The sequence below is a fragment of the Chiloscyllium plagiosum genome, chromosome 3 (genome assembly GCF_004010195.1).
Source record: "Chiloscyllium plagiosum isolate BGI_BamShark_2017 chromosome 3, ASM401019v2, whole genome shotgun sequence".
Classification (NCBI taxonomy): Eukaryota; Metazoa; Chordata; class Chondrichthyes; order Orectolobiformes; family Hemiscylliidae; genus Chiloscyllium; species Chiloscyllium plagiosum.
Genome location: NC_057712.1, coordinates 72,617,394 through 72,639,997, shown reverse-complemented (window position 1 = coordinate 72,639,997; position 22,604 = coordinate 72,617,394). Strand labels below are relative to the sequence as shown.

Below are 22,604 nucleotides of genomic sequence, written 5' to 3'. Positions count from 1 at the left end.
CCATCTCATCTTAAACCTATGCCCTCTAGTTTTGGATTTGCCCCATCCTGGGGAGAAGATCTTGGCTATTCACTCTATCCATGCTCCTCATGATTTTATAAACATCATTTAACTTGTGTTTAAGTGCAAGTCCTAAACAATGTTAGTTGCAAACACCACAAGATATGGTCTTAAAATGTCAATTCTATAAACTCCACACAGTTAACAATGATAATCAGTTTCTATAACAGTTTAATGCTTACTCTAAAAAACTGGTAGATGATGAGGAGCGACAGGTTGCCACAAGTATAGATGCAAAGCGAACTCTTGCTAATTGTATTCTCTGTGGCCCTTTTGAATTCCAAGCACTTTAGCTCATATACCTCTACTGTGAATATCAGGGTCTACCTGCTGTGTTGCTGCTTCAGTCATAACCACTTCAAGGTCTACCAACACTGGTTATCTTACTGCTCACTGTAGATGATAGCAAATTCTGGATGGTCACTTTTCATCAACTCCACCAACCTGCCAGAATGTGGCACATATGATCTCGAAGATATAACCAGGTACCAAACAGAACTATAATAATTAATTTTTAAACAAGTGTAGAATTTATTCTTTAAAAGTATCAATAATAAAAGCTAAATTATTATTAGAATTTCTCCCAGAATGCCCTCTCATCTGATCAACTTGTTTATATCAATGGGGATCACATATGATTCTCTCCCCATTTGTATAATTTGAGAGCCTAAGGAAACATTGTTTTTAATGGCCCAACAGATCAACTTGTTGTGGTAGTGTTGTAATTAAAAAGGACACTTTATATCTTTATAAGTAGGAAAAAGTTCTTTTATTAAATAATTTCGAAGCCAGCACTTCTACACTTGATGATGGTGAAACAAAAGTCAGGGGTGGTACGAGAGGATGCTGGGAAAGGGAATTTGTTACATTCACAATTTAATACATAAAGTGTAGTCAAATAAGACTAGATCTATTCCAGTCGCAGGACTGAAAACTGAAAGGAGTTTTGTGATGTTACAATATGGCAGGGATCTTTTCAAATGAAGCAGCCCCTCTTAACTTCAGAAACTATGAAGAAAAAAAAACGCAGGATTACCACAGCATATAAGGAGGAAAACTTGAGTGTGACACGTCAAAAACTTCTACAAAAAGTTTATTTGTGGCTGAGTTAAAAAAAACTGATTCATACACTACTTAACATTATTTATCTCATCAATGCAGATCCAGCTCAATTTTGAAACTAAAGGTAAAAATCAGGGTCAGTTACAATCTTCACTCATCAAACACCTACTTACAGTCACTGCTCACATGTCATGAGTGTGGGCACAAGTTCAGCACTAGGCATTTGGCAGAACATTTGTTGGATCCCAATCCCTGCAATTTACAGGAATGAAGGTTGGAGGGACTAGTGATTTCTTTATACAGTATAGCTCATCACTAATGTACAGAAATTTTCTTTGTCATCTGGCGTGAAATTAAAAATGCGAATATGATTTTAATCGAGCCTGCTGAAAACCAATTTAAATACACAGTAAAGAGAATCATACACATGAAAACCCACATACTTAAATAAAAAGCCAGCACTTCAAAAAAAAAGGTTAATGTGTTTGAAGATTGTAGGATCATGCTAGCACTTAAGAACTAAATAGTATTTAGATTCGGAGAACTTTATTACTTTTTTTTTAAAAAATGTACCATTTAAAAAAACATTTAAGTTCTCATGAGAGGCAAATAGAACCATGGTTTATTTTTCCAAGCATTTGTAGGTTAATGATCAACATTTTAATTATTAACTATTAGATAAGTACCTTGCCCGACTGTTTGGAGAGAATGTTCTGTGTGCAATCTCTCATTCGGGAGTACATTGTTTATACATTAAATGTTGCCGTACAAAGCCTTTTGGGCAGCATACAAATTCATCAAAGTTGATTCAGATTTAGAGGAATTGACAACTCAAAACTGCGTATGTACATAAACGAAGCATTTACCCTTCTGTTGGCAGCTGATATGCTGCCTTGTAAACATAACAAATCAGTTTAATTTTTGATACGTCATTTTCCAGAGACACGAGCTATTAAGCGATTTATCAATAGTCCAGTTTTCGAAGATAAATAGTGTCACAATGGACTACCTTGCACAATAAACTTTGAAGCCAACTCCACTGGTTGCTCCCGTAAACAAGTTAGTCTATTTGTTTTTCCTTTTGAGCAGGGATGCACTACAAACCAGAGACAGCGGTTAGATATTCTTAGTCCAGTAAAAGTCTCTGGGCCACCCATCTTGCCAACAGACATTCCACCCAATGGTAGATGATCTCAACCAAAACCAAGTGACCAAGCTATTCTGATCAATGGAAGGTGTTTATATATAGTCGACCTACTTGTTACAGTATCAAACTGCACTGCTTCTATTTCTGGGGGAAAAAAAAAGTTAGGACAATACAGAGCTGGCAGGTTGGTACTACTAGACCCTCCAACATTTTTGTAATGCACATGCAATATCTTATTGTGCATTTTGTTTGGTACATACATGCGATAAATTAAATGGACCAACCTGTGTGTAGTTTGCATGGAGACTTTTGGGTTACTGCACGGCCACATAGTTTTGTGAAAACATTGGAAAAGATGGGTTTGCAATCATTCTGTTTAGCCACTTTGTAGCAAAACACTTTGTAAAATAAAATGTAGTGAAGTTCAACCACACATGGGATCAATTACAAAAATTGAATCAATCATAAAGAACAATTTTTGACCAGATTATAGGGAATTTCATCAGCATCTTTATCTACGCTACCTCACTAATTTTAAATAACTGCATGGATTTTTTTTTAAAAAAAAATCTGATCACTGACATTATACCTAAAGATGCTTTATTCTGTTGCTTATGTTGTGTGGAAAGATTGCAGAACTAATTATTTCTGTTTGAAATATTTAGGATTTTTTTAACATTAAGAAATTAGCTGTTGTTTTCATTTGATGTAGTTTTTTCATGTTAATGGTTGTGGTGAAAGGGTTAAAATTGTGTCCCAATACATGTGTGAATCTAACCGAGAAATATTTAGGATTTTTTTAACATTAAGAAATTAGCTGTTGTTTTCATTTGATGTAGTTTTTTCATGTTAATGGTCCAGAGTTGGGGCACTGCTGAAGATCCAATTCAAATAGCTCTGTTAGAAAAAAAATGTCATCCCTAGAAGGCGTAATAAGTGTTATTCCACAACTGCAATTCCAGCAGGGTATTATATACAAACATACACAGTAACCATTAGCCCAAAGGGAAGATGTATTTATTACAACTTCTGATTTTTGTCACAAAGCTAAACTGAGTGCTAAAACTTAACACATCATAGATTTAAATTTCCCTCAGATTATATTTATGAATATATTAATAGACTGTTTGAATAAACAACATTGTTCCTGTGAGGGTAAATTCTCACAAAACATTCTTGTTCAAACATGCTTATCATAATACTGCTTCATAAGCAAATACGAAGCGAGTCTTACTGAAGGTTCCACACATTCAAGGATAAGATTCTCCTTGCAAAAGCTATATTGTTCACAAACTCATTTGATGATGTCTCATCCATGATATTAGATCAACTCTCAAATACAAATACTGCGTACAAGCTCAGTGTTGGAGAGAAGGACAGTGGCATTGACTTTTTTCATTCACTCATGGCATGAGAGCTTCAATGGCTCGGTTAGGAGTTATTGCCCTTCCCTAGTTGTCCTTGAGAAGGAAATGTGGTGAGCTGCCTTCTTGAATTGCTGCAGTTCACATGCTGTAGATTGACCCACAGTGTCCTTTGGGAGGGAAGTCCAGGATTTTGACCCTGTAGGAATGGTGTTCTGGTGTTCTATTTCCAAGCCAGGACAGTGATTGGCTTGGAGGGGAATTTGCAGTTGGCAGTGTTCCCATGCATCTGCTGCCCTTGTCCTACTCGGTGGCAGTGTTGTGGGCTTGGAAGGTTCTGTCTGAGGAGCTGTGATGAACTGGGGCTGTATTCACTTTAAGGTAGATGACTCTGTTCTCGACAATGACAAAAATGGCTTCTCCATCTCGGTCTGAATGTGGCTTTCTTTCCCATCCTCCAGGTGTTGAAACCTGACTTGCAGGTCAAAAGGCTGGTTTTCAGACTGTCGTATAGAAATATAGGATGTTGCATGACATGGTTTTGGTGCTCAGCTGACTTGCTTTGGGATATGGGAACCCTCTATGCATAACCTGCCCAGAGATGGAGTTTGGAAGAGCACACTTTCGACATTAGGTACACAGCACTTCACAAAAACCTTTGTAGAGACAGGAAGACCCTGGCACTTATCCTGAGAAGTGGACAATCGTACCTGCTTTCCCTGCACATTCCTCACAATTTCCATTTGATTAATGATTTTAACTCACCGATCTTTAAGGGAGATGTCTTAGAAAATAGACACAAAACTCTAAAGTGTTCAAACTTTCATCCATGAAAATGTAATCTGATGTCTTTGCATGACTTTCTAGCTACACTTAACTGTAGTGGAGTCACATCACACCATCAGAAATTCTCTCAGCAAGAGGTTTCTATCGTTTATTATTTTGGAGTTTATCGCAATTCTCACTGCTGCAGGTTGGCATCTATCACCTGATCATCTCTTCCTATCAAAATCTCATGTCACAGTTCAGTAACATTACACTCCTGAAACAATGCTTCTTCCCCACATACAACTGACCTACTTGTATTCCTCCAGGAGAAAACTATTTTTTTTATTTGTAATGTTTTGTTCTTGTCCAGGAATACCAAGCTTGAAGCTTTTTCTCCTGTCTTCAGCACAACTTCCATTTGTCTCTTTTACTTTGTTCTTTCACCTTGCATAGTTATCCTTTCCCTTGATTGTGATGATTTATTTGCTGAGACCAGCAGAAATAACCACCTCTCTTCTCAGCACCTACTGCCTGTGCATTCAGCACCAATTTCCTGGGAAGCGTAACCTTTTCTTTTCAGAGCCACACACAGTCCCTAATACCAGAGGTCAAATCATTTTCATTTCTCAAGAAGTCTTGCAATTTTCTTCAGGGTTACGTTTTGAGTTTCTGGGGTTACTTTTTCCCCAATCTCCCTAACTCATTTAATAAATTATGCCATCACACAGTGAAAATGTTTGTGTTGACATATGGGTAGGACAAGGTTAGAATTATTCATCAATGTCCTTCATAATGACTGATTCTTCATTAAGCCAAAATACATAAGTGAAGGATAAATTTCATGGACCCTATTATTTAAGCTGGCACGAGACAACAGGCATAAGCTAACATCAGGTTTCTTTTTCCCCCATAATAACTGTTTTGCATAAAAACCCATCAAACTAAGCACACCTCCACGGACTGGTGAGTTCACAACTATGCGTTTCCATCATGTATGTATGAAGCTGAAACATTTTAACTCGGCAGTTTACAACCTTACTTACTGTATTGCAGATCGTAATCTCAAAGTTACTGTTTATTAACAGTGAGATCCCCATATTTAACCAAGTATAGCACCTGTTGAAGTTGCACAGCCCCAAACAAGAGATTCCACATGCATTCGCAGGGAATTCATTTTCTCAGTGATTTAAAGGTTTCAGATTGGATCTCGGTCAGCTAAATATTCCTTTGTTAACCGGTTCAAAGTGGTTCCCTCTTGTTTATAGCTTTATTGTTACCTCACTTCTAAAATCTCCTGCTCTCCGCACACTCTGCTCAAAGATTCTTTGAATCTTTAACTTGTCTTCAGTTTTGTTCAACCAATGGTGTTCTTGCAGTTCATCCCGTATCCTACCCCATTTAAGCTGGCACGAGACAACAGGCATAAGCTAACATCAGCTTTCTTCTTCCCCATTTCTTCTTACATCCTCCTTGTAGCCTGCTTCTTTTCCCATCCCCAATCCCGCCAACCCAGCCACCTCTTACATATTTCCTGTTACCCATATTGTTTTGCTGTCCTCAAATCATCCTGCAGCCACCTCCTCCAACATCACTGCCCACTCGGACCCTACAGGTGCAACTCCTGGATTGAGTAAAAAAAGACCCTTTCTGCTCTGGTAAAAGGGTTTGCAGTGGGTACCAATTTTGGCTCTTGGGAGTCCGTCAGCCCCATGCTTCAAGATCTCCGTCGTGAATTATGGGCTCAGCCATAAGTGCGGCAGCTTTCACAGCCTGCACTCACAGCATCAACCATCTCCCCACTTGCCCCACCCCACTCAAGTGCATCCCTCTCCACCTGACCGAGGCTCCTGGTTCCCTGTAAAATGCACTCCTACATGACTTCCTCAAATCAGCAGCAACTTTCTAAGCTGCTTGCTGCTCCACCATGTCATGTCTCTTCTGTGTTTGCTGCTGATAGGTTCACAATTTCTGTCCATTCTATTTATGGGGTAGGTTTCCTCTGATTGGTCACTCCCAAGAGTGAGGTATCTCTGGGATGATTTTAGGCCTTTCAAGGCCAGATTTGCCTGCCTTGTGTGTTTATTAAGCATTGCCTCAGAGCTGTGATATTCCACACATCCAGCTATTGTTCTCATGAAAAACATTCATTGCCAGTTCGCTAATGTAGAGTCCTGCTTTGTGGTCCACGGGTTCTTTCAAGGCAGGTTCCGGAAAATGGAAACATAATTTTTGATACTAGCCGATTTCTTCCAAACCAGCTTCTCCTTCCATCATAGAATCCCTACAGTGGAGATAAAGGCCATTTGGCCCATTGAGTCTGCACCAACTCTCCAAAGAGCTTCCCACCCAGACGCCCATCACCTCATCTCTTTCACCCATAATTTTCCATGGCCAACCCATTTAGCCTGTGGACACAGGGAGAACGTGCACACTCCACACAATCGCTCAAGATGGAATCGAACCCAGGTCCCTGGTGCTGTGTAGAAGCAGTGCTAACCATTGAGCCACTCTCAACGCTAGATTTCACTAGTTGGATCATAATCGATCCTCAGCAAGCACCTTCGCTTCAGTCCTTTTCTTACCATTTCAGCAAATTCTTCATCCTTCATCTTCATTATTATACTTTAATTTTTGACCAGGAGATTTTTGCCCTTTTCCCTTTCTGACAAACTGTCCACATATCGGACTCTTTTCTGAGCTTCAACTTGAAACCTGGATGTAACCTCTCGTCTCAGATTTCTGACTTTGTCAATAACTAGGGTAGTACAGCGGCTCAGTGGTTAGCACTGCTGCCTCACAGTACCAGGGGTCCAGGTTCAATTCCAGCTTCAAGCGACTGTCTGTGTGGAGTTTGCACATTCTCCCTGTGTCTGCGTGGGTTTCCTCTGGGTGCTCCAGTTCCCTCCCACAGTGCAAAGACGAGCAGGTTAGCTGAACTGACCATGCTAAATTGCCCATTGTGTTCAGGGATGTGTAGGTTAGGTTTATTAGTTAGGGGAAATGCAGTACAATAGGATAGGTGAATGGGTTGGTGTGGACTTGTTGGGCCACATGGTCTGTTTCCACATTATAGGGGTTCTGTGATATAAGTGGTGCTATGATTCTCTAAATTCAGCTACCTATGAACTTTTACCACCAATTCTGGTGCCAAAGGTGCTGCAGCTGGTCTTGCTAGGAGAGAAAAAGTGACTGTAGGTCAACTCTTTGATGATGCCTCCTATTGTCCTCCAGACCATGATGGTACTATCGATTAACAAAGCATGTTTATTTGTAAGGGTTAGAATGTGTCCACAGATTACTTGACGGCTATTGTGCTTATAGGATTCACGGGTTTTGTTTTTGATTTCACCATTTACAGTTTTCAGCTCTTTATTTGAACTGAAAGTGCAGCAGAACACTGTTATCTGCTTTTTAAGTGATGCAAATGGGCAACATCAGATTACATTACCACCCTGTTTTGCTGTATAATTGAGACTGGACAGAGTTCTGCACACACACGTTGAAAAAAATGTTCACAGCTTTGAGTCCTGGCATCACATAGATCACGGTCAAAAATCACTCAACACCAGGTTATACACCAATCGGCTTATTTGAAAATACTAGCTTTCAGAGCTCTGTTCCTTCATCAGGTTCTAGTGAAAGAGAAAACCTTAGACACAGAATTTATAAGGAAAAGATCAAAGAGTCATACAATTCATGTCAACGAATTGAACACACCTAAGATAGCTTTTAGATATTTAATCAAAATGGAATTGTAAGTTTCAAATTACTAATATGCAAATCTCAGAATTTCTTTCAAGCCACTGCCCTGAAACAAGTTCTTATAAATATAAAGGAGGTGAAACTTCTGGTCAGATAATTTAGGTGTGAGGTCTTGTTTAGAATCTGTTTCTTAACCTGGAATCAGACTGATAATATTTCTAAATTAGGAGTTAAGAAAATGTCACTGACTATCTACAAATTATGTGCTTTGTGAACAAAACAGAATGTATCTGCAAGCACAAATCTGCAATTCAAATTTACCCCACAGATTTTCAGGTGTGTGCACACACACGCATGTGAGAGAGGGGGTGTGTGAGAATGTGTGTATGAATGAGAGAGAGAGAAGGCTGAGAGAATATATTGAGGGGGGAGAGTGAGGGGGGAGAGTGAGGGGGGAGAAAAACTTATATTTTATTAGCAAACATTTATTGTGGAATTGATTTATTGGATTTAACTTTATTTTCATCCATAAATGCATAAGGAGTTCATTATTTTAACAGGCTCACTTTGTCCTGATACCAGTTCTGGCCCCATAGCCCTGCTTCTCTCAGATACTGATCTCCCATTCATGCCTGCTTCCTTTTAGGCTTAACTCTGGTTGCCCAATTCCTTTCTCCCTCCACCCCTCTCAGTGGCAATGAACTTCTGAAAATGATTATGGCCTTATCTGTAATAAGCAAGGTGTGGGGTGGCACAGTGGTTAGCACTGCTGCCTCACAGCGCCTGAGACCCGGTTCAATTCCCGCCTCAGGCGACTGACTGTGTGGAGTTTGCATGTTCTCCCCGTGTCTGCGTGGGTTTCCTCCAGGTGCTCCGGTTTACTCCCACAGTCCAAAGATGTGCAGGTCAGGTGAATTGGCCACGCTAAATTGCCCGTAGTGTTAGGTAAGGGATAAATGTAGGGGTATGGGTGGGTTGTGCTTCGGCGGGTCGGTGTGGACTTGTTGGCCGGAAGGGCCTGTTTCCACGCTGTAAACTACTCTAGAGAAAAAACATCAAAGAGCTATGGATGCTGGAGATCTGAAACAAAAACAGAAAGTGCTGGGGTTCTGGCATCACCTGGAGAGTGGAAAACAGTGTTCATACCTCTAGGCTTGAACTGTTCACTGTTCTTCTCTCCACAGGTACTGCCAGACCTGCTGAGTTTCTCCAATATCTTTTACTTTCAACATGGCCTTCTCCAATGTTTTCACACCTGGTAATTCTTCATCATATTTTAAAAGGTACCTGCCTTCCTCTCAGCTTGTTCTACCCTAACCCTGGCTGTCTTTGGATGAAGCCCAACATCCACCTGCTATTTTAGTACACTCTTACCCAACTCTGCCAGTTTATCAAACTGCAACATTAAAGATATTGCTAACATTTAGTGTGATGTTTCTTGGTGTTACCAATTTTATTGTTCCATAAATGATTTCAATTTTTAAAAAAGAAATAGTCATTGTGTTGCTGTGACTGCATTCCTGCACACCAATTCTAAATTCACTCTGACATTACTCCCATCCACAAAGTTATTTGTTCTTACCACACACACCCCACCGAGACACTTAAGATCTGAAAGCAGTGGCAGATGCTCTTTACTGATTTCATGGGTTCTAGAAAAGTTATAATGCTTGCGAATACATTTTTTCCCCTTTATACTTAAATTACATTACCATACCACTCTCCTTGGTCTTGCACCATCAACTCCTTTGTCATTTAATCTCCCCTGTCTTCCATCAAAATATAGATTTCCTCATTGCTCATTTCCCACCCCACACCTTGCTTTACTTACTTAAAGCTAACTAAGTTTCTAACATTCCAAGTTCTGCTAGAAAGTTATCAACCTGAAATGTTGTTATCTCTGTTTCATTGTCTACGGCATGATACTTAAATACTGCAATTTACAGGAATTTACACCTCTATTTCAGACTTTTAGTATCCACAGAATCTCTCTCATTTGTTACATGGTAGTATTTCATACCTAGCCCTTTCAAGTTGGATCACCAGGAACCAACCTATGGTCCTTTATCGTCATCAAGTATTAAAACAACAATTTGAGTGAAACTCAGATCAAAATTTGTTCACTTACTAATTTATGGATATCATCTGGCATTTTTCCTATTGTTCCATAAATTATGGATGAATGGCACTCAATCCTCCACTGATTTACCCTCAAATCCATTATTTTGCTGGTGTACAGTGGCCCATTCATTCATTAACGCACTGGTGTCCAGTGCTATCAGCTAACTTATTTGTTGATTTTCCTGCTGCACCATTGATCTGTGAAAAATTGGGTTTACCTATTGCTACGTTAGTTTTTTTTTAAATTTGCTCACTGATCCATGAAGTTATTGATTAAATAGCGGCTGCTGCTGTATTAATTCATTAATTTTCTGTTGCCTCCTTAGCTATTCACTGACAATGCATTAATAATCTCTCGCCTTTATAAGTGAGTGGCCACACATTTCATTTGGATGGGAGGTTCTTTGCGTCTGTAACAATATCAAGTAACATAAATTCTCTATTTTAGTTTTTTTTTAAAAACAGGATCACATCATTGCAATGCAATATTTTATAGTTGACTGTTTTGCAATGAGCTGTCATAAAGTTTTTTTTCCTCAACATGGGAATAAAACTTTTCAAATATGCACAGGGCTTCTGGGTTTGGGAATAAATGGGGATAATCAATCGGTCAGTATTACAGATCCCACCAGATTTAACCAACTATTAAATTCAATGAAAATTTAATGTGGTGTGTAATTCAATATTAGCAGCGCTATACCATCACCCACTTTAAAAACACAGAATCTTACAGGCCACATCAGCGAGTCTGCAGTCAGTTGAGTTTGACAGGAAGTGGAGAGGCAGTGGCTCCACAAACAGCATGAGATGGTCTTCTTTCCCAACACCTACCTGACCACCCCAATCTATCAGAGATCGAGTTTTGATTTTTTTTAATTGGGGGATGGGGAATGGGGAGCAGCCTCAGATGTTACTGCTTAAGGCTGCAATATTGAAGCCAATGGGAGGGAGTCAGAAACTGAGGGACAGAATGGGGAAATAGCCAGAAAGTTAATCTGCTCAGGCCTTGGGCAGGAAAAGGAGTCTGCCACAACCATGTGCTCTCTCGGCCTCAGTCCTTCTGAATAAGATGATAATCTACTTTACCGCTACCTCTTCCAACAACACCTCCCCCTCCGTGCCCCCAATATTTACAGCCAGCCTCCTGTATTCACCTGGGCTCCCGGGTGAATACAGGAGCCATGGCACTGGGTTCAGCCCCAGCAGCAGACACTCTTTCTAGAGGCACTGCTAGAACTAGAGAGCTGCAAGACAATCAGATTATCAGGTAGATCTCAGAGTTAGGACTCCAAAGTGAAAGATGGAAACATTAAATGACTGCAGGTCAGTCAACATCAGAAGGGTGATTCCCCATTGATCTTATGGGCACAGAGACAAAAATCCCCTTTTCTGAAGAATCCTGTCCATGTGTAACACCATGGGAGCTTGACTGACCCTGACAAGAGGTAAAATTTGATGCTGCTCTAACAGGCTCATTGAACAAGAATGACTCATCAGAATGATGATCAGCATACAAAAAAAAGCATTTAAAATGAATAAGTTACATAATTAAGTTAGATTTACTTTGAGGCCCTGTTATCATGTATGTGTTAGCATCAAAATGAAATTGGACTCCAAAAGCTCATGCAATTTATTCTAATCTAAATAAAGATCATATTCACAATTGTAATACAAAATAAACTTGGCACGCTTGAGTTATCAACAGTGGTTTGGTACCAAAATGTTGAATCACTTTATTTTCACAGAACTTTAGCAGCTCAGACACCTTCATACAAATACCCTCTCTGCCATACAATTTTTCCTGTATATATTACTCAGATTTACTCTGCCTCATATAGATTTAGAACTCATCATTATTGTTTCTTTCATAGCATTTATTGTGTGCTCGGTACTAGCTTACTTTACTATTCTCGGTCAATCACCTAGGAGTGAGGCGAAAACAATAGGATCTGAGCTGGTTTCAAGCTCCAGCAATTAAGTCTCCATCTATGGCAGATTTGATAAATATATCCAAATCAAACTGTACTTTAGTTCACCGGGTGAAATCTGGAGTGTGGGTCAGTTACCCGGAGTTGGAATTTTTCCTGCCTCATTACAGAGGGTCTCAGAGGTCAGTGCTCTGGTGATAATCTTTAGCGCACAAACAGCCAGGAAGCTTTGAATTGATAGGGGAAGCTGGTTTTGGTTAGCTGCATACTAACCACTGTAACCACTGAATAATCAGAAGTCCTCACAGCTTGGCTCTGCCTCAGCCCTCTGCTGATTTTAAATAAGGTGTTTGTGTTTACATTGGATGTTTCATATATGGAAGCCACTTGGCTCAAGTCAATCCTCAGGAAGAGCTACTCACTTAGTCCCATAACCTTGAGTTCCTCACATGCTTTTAAATGCTTATTTTTTAAGTACTTATCGAATTTTTCCTTACAGAGTATTGAGATGGGTTCCTACAAAAGAAGTATGTGAATTCATAACGAGCAGTGCCATCAATCTGATTTTCTCAGCTTTGAGATAAAGGTTAAAGATGCTGTTCAAGCTGACAGCTTGCCCCAGTAGATTTGGAAGGGTCAACAATCACAACTTTAAATTATGTAAGGCCAGATCCAAGATAGATAACAGGAGTAGTTCTTTTCCTAGAGAGCAGTGGACCTCATGGTTTGTGCATCAGACAGTGATTCACCAAATGTTTTCAAACAAAAGCTCGGTGAATTTCTGACTCGGGCAGAAATTGATTTGAAGGAAAGGAGGATACTGCATAGAATTATCAGGGTCAGAGTGAACTCCTGGATTAGTTTTTGCTTTGTAGAAGAATTTGCCAGAGGTTCATTTTCCCAAATTAGCCTTAATTTCTATCTTTTATGCTGCTTCTCTCAGAAGATCACATAATTGTGTGTGTGAAGTGTATGCATGGCATTGCACAAGATCTCAACTATGTGGCACAGGGTGGATGGACTCGGAGGGTCTTTTTCAATCTGTCATTAATTGTTTACATCAGACACCAAATAGCTGTAAAACATCTCAGGAATCCATCAAGTTGTCTTAAGTAAGGTGTTATTTTATAATATCATAAAATTGAACCATAGCCATTAACGCTAGAACAGCAAGACAGTATGATATTTTATTTAATTACAAGGCCTTCTTTGTAGACAGCCAGAGGCTGTGTAGACACAGCACTTGTAGAATACAACCACCTGGGCAGAGATGAGACTTTCCATTCGCATCTTATTTGGTGTTCATGCGTTTTCAGCCTATCACAACTTGGGCTGCTGCTTAACTAAGCTTGTGATATGAAAGCCTGGTGGGCTGGCACAGTGGCTCAGTGGTTAGCACTGTTGCCTCACAGGACCAGGGACCCAGGTTTGATTCCAGCCTCAGGCGACTGTCTGTGTGGAATGTGCACCTTCTCCCAATGTCCATGTACATTTCTGTCATGTGCTCCAGTTTTGTCCCACAGTCTATGGTAAATATGGGGTTATAGGGATAAGATAGAGGTCTGGTTCTGGTTAATCTGGTCTTTCAGGATTGATGCAGACGTGATGGGCTGAATGGTCTCTTTCTGTACTATAGGGATTTTAAGATTTTTCAGCCCTGCCTATCTGATGGACAAATATGTTCCAAACCCGAGTGCAGAAATGGGTCATGGAATACTAATTTTCTGTTTCAGTGAACAAAAATATTAAACTTTACTTACAGAACAAGAGAATATACTTCTACTTCAACTGATTTGGGAACAGGCAGAAATTTAATTTCACATCAAAATAGTACCAATGCCTGAAAGCCAAAGGGAAAGAAAATCCTAGTTGATCCTTTGAGCCATTCATAAATTATTGTAGTGCAACTTGCAAACTACAATTGAACCAACTTTGATTCACCCATGTACTAACCACATAACCTCCCGAGAAAGTCATTAAAAAAACATAGGTCATGTTACAAAAGAAAAGTATGTTTAATTCCTGTCCAACAACTGAAGCAACCCAAATTTATAGCTGAAGATCCACATAACTTTGAAGCAGCACCTTACAGCCTTACACTCCAGACATGGTTACATGAATCACACCTATGAAATCTTCCAGTTCCTTTTGAATCTTTGTCCCAAATTGGCAATTGTTGTGCATGGCAACAAGTTGTGCTCATGGCTAACGAACAGGCATGAAATGCAGTATCACCAAACATCGGACTTATTTTTATGCTGACGTTGCATCGTCATCATCAATGGCCTTCCCAGCCATACATTATTTTCTTCAAAGAAAAAGGCCTTCTTCAAATTACTCTCACATCCATAGGCTGGATTGCAAAATTGGAGATGAAACAATGATCTTTATTGCAGAGCTCGAACAAAGCAGCCCACAAAGACATAGCAGCCTCAGTGATATTGATTTCTGCTTTCTAGAAGTCACGTTGAATCTGATAACGTCATGAGCATCTCCAGGGCTGACGCAATTATGTAATCAAACAGGATTAGGAACCAATCACACAAAAGTAGTCTCTCAGACTGCAAACCATTGAGGAAAAGCCACTCAAGCTCTTTACTCTTAGCTTGTAAATTTTACAGATAGCTAAATAACTGATTGAGATAAGATGACAGAAGCTAAAGTATTCCAAATGAACTTTAAAATAAATATGTTAAAAACATGGCATATTTCTTATGAAAAACTGGAAACACAAAGTTATTCTTTCAGGGCCAGTCAAACTGCATAGCAGCTATTTGAAAGTTAGTGTGCTGTTAAAATCCCAACTTGCCTCATTAATTAGTGTTATAAGCTTCCTTTTTTCTCTACTGGGGCAGTCCTTTCAACTAGTACTGAGGAAATTTAAGTACTGCGTGAAATTTAAAGCTTAACTAATGAAACTAATTCATACGATAACAAATCATCATTGAGTGATATTTCTAAATTTTAAATCCTAATTAAGCAAAATACACCATATGGTCTTTTGATGGTGTAAAACTTGAAAACTGTTGAAAAAGGCACATTTTGTGCGATTTTTTCAGCAATAATCAAGTTCTACACTACCATCAGGAAAATGCACAAGAAACAATAATGCAAAAGAACAAAACAACATTTATACTGTATAAATCTTCTTTGATTGGTCAAGGCATTGCCATAGAGAATACACCAGTTAGATGCCTGACACTTAACTGCCGACCCTTAATTAAATTTTAAACCAGCCTGATTGCCATGACCACTCAGAGTCAAGGCCCTGCAAAATACACCAGAGAATGACTGTCAATCTGAAACAGGTGCAGCTTGTGTGCATGTTTCTTCATTTTGCAAAGACGACATCCCTGTGAATTGATGTATGGAGCATCCTGTACATGCTTCCGCATGGACTTGTACAACCTACTCCTTCAGCCTCTCCTACGTGCAGTACCGGCAGAGCTCACTACTGAGCTTTGGTGCTACGAGCACTGCTGGCCAATAGCTCCAAAAAGAGTGGGATTTCCTTCCACCAAGGTGCAGAATTCCAACTTTGTAGTAATTCAGCTCCATTGGGGTTGATTTTCTCTGGCGTAGCAGCTGGCTGTTGCCTTTCCTTTTGGGTAGGGGGGGGGGGGGGCAGTGACATTCTCACTCCTGCTCCTTCTTCCCCACTCTATCCACACCTAAAGGTAAAGTCACCATAGTCCCTGAGCACTATAGCATTGCTCAGTCCACTTAGGGAGAATTGATTGGTGGTAGTTTAAGCTAAGGGTTGAGATGGCGCTGAACCTCAGCTCGTACAGGAATGGAATCTGCGATTTCACATCACTCTGCATCACAAACCAGTGATCCAGCCCACTCCTGGCACAGATGTAAACATTGAAATATAAGCCAATTAGCTGGGCATCTGCCTTTGGGAAAATGCTACAATCTATTATTACAGAAGTAATAGCTAGACATTTAGGAAACGATAAAAAAAATTGAAAACATTGGTTTATGAAAGGGAAGATGTATTTGAAAAAATAAGTAGAGATCTTCTGAGGACATATCAAGAAGACTGATTAAAGGGGAATTAGCAGACATGATGCATTTCAATTTCCAAAGGACATTCAGTAAAGTGCTACAAAAAAAGCTAACTGCAGGATAAGAGCTTATGATGCGGGGTTATATATTCACATAGACGGAGGATTGGCTAACTAATGTGAAATGGAGAGTCAGGATAAATGAGTCATTTTCAGATTGATAAAATGTAACTAGTAGTTACATTAAGAGTGCCCAACAACCATCTCTATTAATAACATGGATGAAGGGAGCAAGTGTACTTCCACTGAATTTGCTGACAGGAAAAAAAAGATAACTGGAAAGTAAATTGTGACAGAAAGGCAAAATCAGGAAAGGTTGGGCAAAAAACTTGACAGATTAACTATGATGTGGGAAATGTGAGCTCTTTTTGCTAGAGCAAGTAGAAAAGAAAGGTATTATTTAAACTGAGAGAGACTGCAGAATGCTCGGTTACAGGGGGAGCCCATGTGTCCTCATACATGAATTACAATTAGTCAGCATACAGGTATAGCAAATATTCAGAAAGTTAAACAGACTGTTGTCTTTATTACAAAAGGGGTAGAGTACAAACTGGAGAATTCTTGCTATACTGTGAAGATTCTGGTGAGACCACACCAAGAGTAATATGTATAGTTTTGATCCACTTACCTAGAATAGAAGGGTGTAAGATTCACTCGGTTGATTCCTACTGTGAAGAGTTTAATCTTTGAGGAAAGTTTGGACCCATACTCACTAGAGTTTTGAAGTTAGATATATTATCTGGCTTTCATACAAATGGCACAGAAGACAAGAGCAAGGAGGTTTGCTGAACTTACACAAGACACCTCTTACACCTCAGCTGCAGCAGTGGGTACAGTCCTGATCCCATATTACAGGAAGGATGTGGGCACATTGAAGGAAGTGTAGAAAAGATTTCCAAATAGGAGTCCAGGAATGAGGGATTTCAATTATGTGGATAGCTTGTAGAAGTTGGAACTTTCTCTTCTTTGGAGAGAAAAAGCTAAGAGGAGGTTTGAGAGAAATTATGAGCTATCTGTATAGGTGAGATCGTGAGAAACCGTACTCCCCGTCATTGAAACAAAAATCAAGAATGAAAGGGAACAGATTCAAAATCATTTTCAAAAGTAGCAAAAAAAGTGATGCGAGAAAAATCAACTTTTCAGATCTGGAATGCACCATCTGGAAGTGAGGAGGAGACAGGTTCAATTGGGGCATTCAAAAGGGAATCAGATGATTATTTGAATGGAAACAATGTGCAAGGGTAAGTGGAAAAACAGCAGGACAATGGCCCTAGGTCTTCAAGTGCATTTGGGGAGCAAGTGCAGACACAGTGGGCGAATAGTTTCCTTCCGCACATTAACAATTCTGTGATTCTAGATTTTATTGAAAGATATAAAGTGTTGGAGGACTTCACAGGGAAGATCTGAGAGGATGTTTTCCCTCGTTAAACAAATCCAGAACTGGAGACATACATCAAAATGACAAACCTCTTGTCTTGAATGCAAGTAAGAGGGAATTTCTTCTCTCAGACTATTATTAATCTCTGCAATTCTTTAAGATAGATAACAGTGAAGGATGAGCCATTGAATTATATTCAAGTCTGTTAGATAAATTTTTGATCTTTGAGGGAATTGAGTATTATTGGAGAACAAGCACCGAAGTGGCGGCAAGTCAGTCAGTTTAGCCATGATCTTACTGAATTGTAGAAAAGGTTCAAGGGGCCAAGCTGCCTATTACTGCCTCTAATTCTCATGTTCTTATTATGGTTTACAGATAAAAAGCCACAGTGGCACTTAAAACTATCCTGAGGGATTTAAAAGAGATATCAACCAGATGTTCCTCTTCTGAAACTCTGGAATTACCTGCGATATAAGTAAATCAATGCCTGGAAACAATATTCTTGAAATGGCTGACTAAGGTGTTATACAGACGCAGACTGGTATTTCTTCTTTTGCATTTAATCACTTGGCAAGACAGTCTAACATTGCTGGCCTTTGCTAAATCCTCACCACTGAGGACATTCGTTGACTCATTCATTACAGCATCAGAGTCCTTCTCACACTTAGTTATAAAGAAACTGAGCCAAGGGTAATTGTTGTGATCAATTGTGGTAATCTTATCAAAACTGAAGGCATTGAAGTGATCACGTGGGGCATGTAGTAAGCAAGATTTGGAAGAGAGATAACTTGTTTATTGAACAGCAGAATTTTCACTCTCTTTTGCTACATTTTATGTATTGTGAATGTTATTTTGCAGTTACTTTGAAGAGGGAAAAAGATACAATGAAAGCTTTAATAATATTTAATTATGATTACTGTATACAATGCATTTGTGTGGATGCATTATCTGTAGGCTAATAATGAAGCTCTGTCACATTACTTGAAACCACTGAGCAACTTAAAAGCAAATATTATTACAATCTATGTCCTACGTTAAGAATCATCTTGACAGGGTATGTTTTTGCAACATGCTATTTTTAAATACAAAGACAACATTGAATTCCTCTCACTGTAGTGCTTCCAAACCTCAAGTTTCCCAAATACATTTCCAATGCAGGAGATCCATTCTTACATCTTCCCTATCACCAGTATCTTATTACGTTTGCCATTCCTAATCTCTAGGCTCCATTCAGTCTCCTACGTAAATGAACTTCATACTCCTTCCCCACCATTTTCAGCCAATAAGATACTATTCAGATTTTATAACCCGGCTTCATTGATCCTTTCAGCAATATTCCATTGCAATGCTGTGTGCAGAATCAACTTCCTGAGGAGATAATTTAAAGTACAAAGTGGTTTAACTAGCCCATGACACACTTAGTAGTGAAAACAATGGTAGCAATACTAGAGAGGCACTGGGGAGTAATAATCGACTGGAAGCATGTGTAGATGAAGCAATCATAGTGGAAAATATCCTGGGGAAAAAAAGAAGTGAGACAGTAAGAAGTTAACAATAAGAATTCCATGACAGTAATCACCTAAGGGTCTAATTAATAGCAGCTTTCTAAAACGATCAATGCAATTTCAATTTTGCCTTTCAGGCTCGAGAGTTTCAGTGAGATGTTCCAACAGAACTGAATCCCCTAATAAGCTTTTTTCCTAAGACTAGAAATTGTTAAATTAGAATTAGATTAATGCTCACATTCAAAATCAATTTCTCATTTGTAACTATTTTTCCTTCAAACTGGGCATTTGGCAAATGCTTATTGTGTTATATTAATTCACTACGACACCAGAAATCCATCAGAACTACAGGATACTCATTGGACCTCTCGTTATATACATTTCATTATTTCACATTAAGCCAGAAAAATAGAAATAATTTAAATATCCTAACACAATTCAAGATTCTTGTTAGATTTGACTATTAAAATGTGAGCGATGATTTTAAATTGCAAAAATATGCTTGATTCATAAATAAAATATAGTCACAAAAGCAGTTCAGTTCTCTTCAATAGCATATGAAGAAAATAAGCAAACACTGGAATTTGACTCTATCCAACAAACAAGCCAAAGACATTTCTTACTTGAACCAGACTATATTTACACGAATTTGAGGCATATTTACACTGAATGGATTTAAGTTACATCAAGCAATGTTAAGTCAGTACAGCTACATCATCAGGAGCAACCCTGGAGTGACATCAAACAACATCTTTCTTAGTGAATGTTACCAAATAATCAACCGCACATATGTCATCTCCAACACAAGTCTCGTTATGCATTAAATTATCACAATGATGATCATAAAATCCACTTGGAGACTGATGCCAAGAGGCAACCTAATGCATTTAAAATGAGAAGTCAAGAGAGGTCAGTTCATAATGCAAAGTCATCAAATTAAGACCCTGGTGACCATCATTCTTTTCTACTTCATATTTATTAAGAGAACCACTTAGAAGAATGAGCTGATTTAAATTAGAATGCCCAGATTAAAACAGAGTTAGTGCAAAAATCCCATCATTTTCCGTTTTTTTATACATTATAAATTAGCAGAATGCATTTTAGTTTAATTTAAAACATACCATTTTGGATCAGTAAGATATTTCAAAGGAATGTAACTGGTCTGTAAGATTTCACAAATGTTCACTTTTGAACATAGACCTTCTCAAGCTGAAGTTTTGGCCTTAAAATAGGTCAATAAGCACATGCATGGAATCACTCAATCCCTACAGTGCTAGTAGAGGTGATTTGGCCCATCGACTTTACACCAACCATCAGACAATTGCAGCCAGACCCACTCCCCAATCATAACCCTAAATTAACCATGACTAACCCCTCTAGACCACACATCCCTGGACACTATGGATAATTTAGCATGGCCAATCCATTTACTCTGCATGTCTTTGGACTGTGGGCAGGAGTCCAGCACCCAGAAGAAACCCACGCAATCACAGGGAGTGCACGCAAACCCCCAGACAGACGTTATTTCAGGCTAGGATCATGTCCCAGTCCATGGCAGTGTGTGGCGGCAAAGCTAACTACTATACCATTGTGCAGCACATATTCCTCTGAACACACAAAAGGATAGAAAACATATTACACTGTTAATTAAAATTCAGTTCATAAAAGTAACTGCAGTGAATCTTCAAGTAACGTATGGTACATCAGAATTTTGCGATGCACATTTGTAATTCTGTCTCATCAGTCAAGTTCCTGATCTCAAACAAACCTTGAGAAGTAAAGTGATCCCCTCCCCTACCAGCTGATGAAAAGAGATTTCTTTCTGATGTAGAACAGACAAGGAAGTCACCAATAGCTTCTTTCTTAAATTACAGAGCTAATGACAAATGAACCACCATTGAGATGTGGAAAAAAAAATTGCAGGTTTACTACTTAATTAGAAAACGTATAGCAAAACAGCTAGTTGGAGTAGGCAGTTTCTGGGTAATTTAGCAAAGGACTACCATTTTTAGTACCATAGCTACAATCATGTAAAATCACAACTCTACAGATTAAAACCTCCATTCTCGCTGCTTTAAATAGATAACTTCAAAATGCCTTAGATTTCCTTTTTGCTGCATATGGGCATCAATACTGAACATCTGATTTTTATACTTCAGTGCTAATATCAGATGTTCAGACCTGGTTCCTGCCAATTTCAGAAGACATAACCTAGAGTAAAATATCAACAATATAAACTGTACTCTTCTGATAACTGATCTGCAGGAAAAATAGCAAAATGTAATTTGCATTTTAAACATACTTGTTAACATCCAAATTGCAGCTTTAACTGTAAAAAGAAGCAGTGAGTTTCAAGCATTGTGGGGCTCTTGCAAAACCTCATTGTTAAGTTCCACTGTCTATTTTCTCAACTTCAGGCCTTAATTCAAATGCACAAGTAGGAGAGATTACAATTGGCAAGCATCGTGCAGCAAAGGCAGCTAAGAGATGAAGTAATTGCGTACAATTGATTTTGCAAAATCCATTTACGAAAAGCAGCAAAAGGATTTATTAACTAATTTAGTTAATTTGTTAAAGCACATTAATATTCTCAAACTATCATATACCAATTAAACACTTCAATTCTAAAGCTATAAATACTTCATGCAAAATAACAATATTTTTAAAAGTATTAAGTCAGTGATATAACAACTTCTGTTTAATTGCAAAACTGCATTCCATTTTCTTCCTTTTTTGCTCCCCCTCTTCCCTGACATCCAACGTCCCACTTCCGCTTAAAACTTGCTGAGGTACAGAAATAACAGGTGCTGGAGAAGGTGTCTGAATTTGGGGTTTGAAAATGTTCATGGTGGCAAATGTATTTGGGGGTAAAATCACAAGCTTAATCCAATGATGAAAATTCTCCAACTGAGGTCCGCCACACCCATTAGCATCAACAGTTTTGGCGCTGTTCCATTGCCTCACTGAAGCCACAAAGCTCAGATCATTCTGCGCCCCATCAAGAAATGTCACCGAACATTTTCAGACACAGGTTTCCACTCTAACACTCCGCCATATTATAATACAATGCTGACCCATAAATGAAACAGAATGCTTGACTAGAATATTTCTGGTACTTTTATATGACATTCTAAACATTGATTTTAAAATGGACAGCTAGAAAGTTCTTGTTCAAGTAAGAGGACTAAAGTCAGTTGACTTATAGATATTTATTTCAACTGAGAAGGGAACAGCTGGGTAGAACACAACAACTTTTAAACATTGAATTCTGATTGTACTCACCTCTTCGCCAGAAAGGTAGTACGCAGAGAGGAGCCCTCCGACAAATCGAATATTCACTTCAAAAACCGAAACCTCTGCGTGCTAAAAGGAAAACAATGCTGTCAGGATTGAACACACACAACCTTTCAATAAACTATCCAATTTCATACCTAACAACATTCTAAAGTTGTCTCTCTGCAAATTATTTTAATTCCGCTGTGGTAACTGAGTTGATTAT

General features: G+C 38.9%; 1 protein-coding gene across 1 annotated transcript in view; it reads right to left on the bottom strand.

Moving 5' to 3' along the window:
• The window catches only part of man1a1 (mannosidase, alpha, class 1A, member 1), a 460,574-nt gene that overhangs the window by 196,781 nt on the left and 241,189 nt on the right, over nt 1–22,604 (bottom strand). Inside the window, exon 4 of the mRNA XM_043684356.1 lies at nt 22,388–22,468. Within this exon, the coding sequence (XP_043540291.1) occupies nt 22,388–22,468 (81 nt within the window). The remainder of the gene's footprint in view (nt 1–22,387; nt 22,469–22,604) is intronic.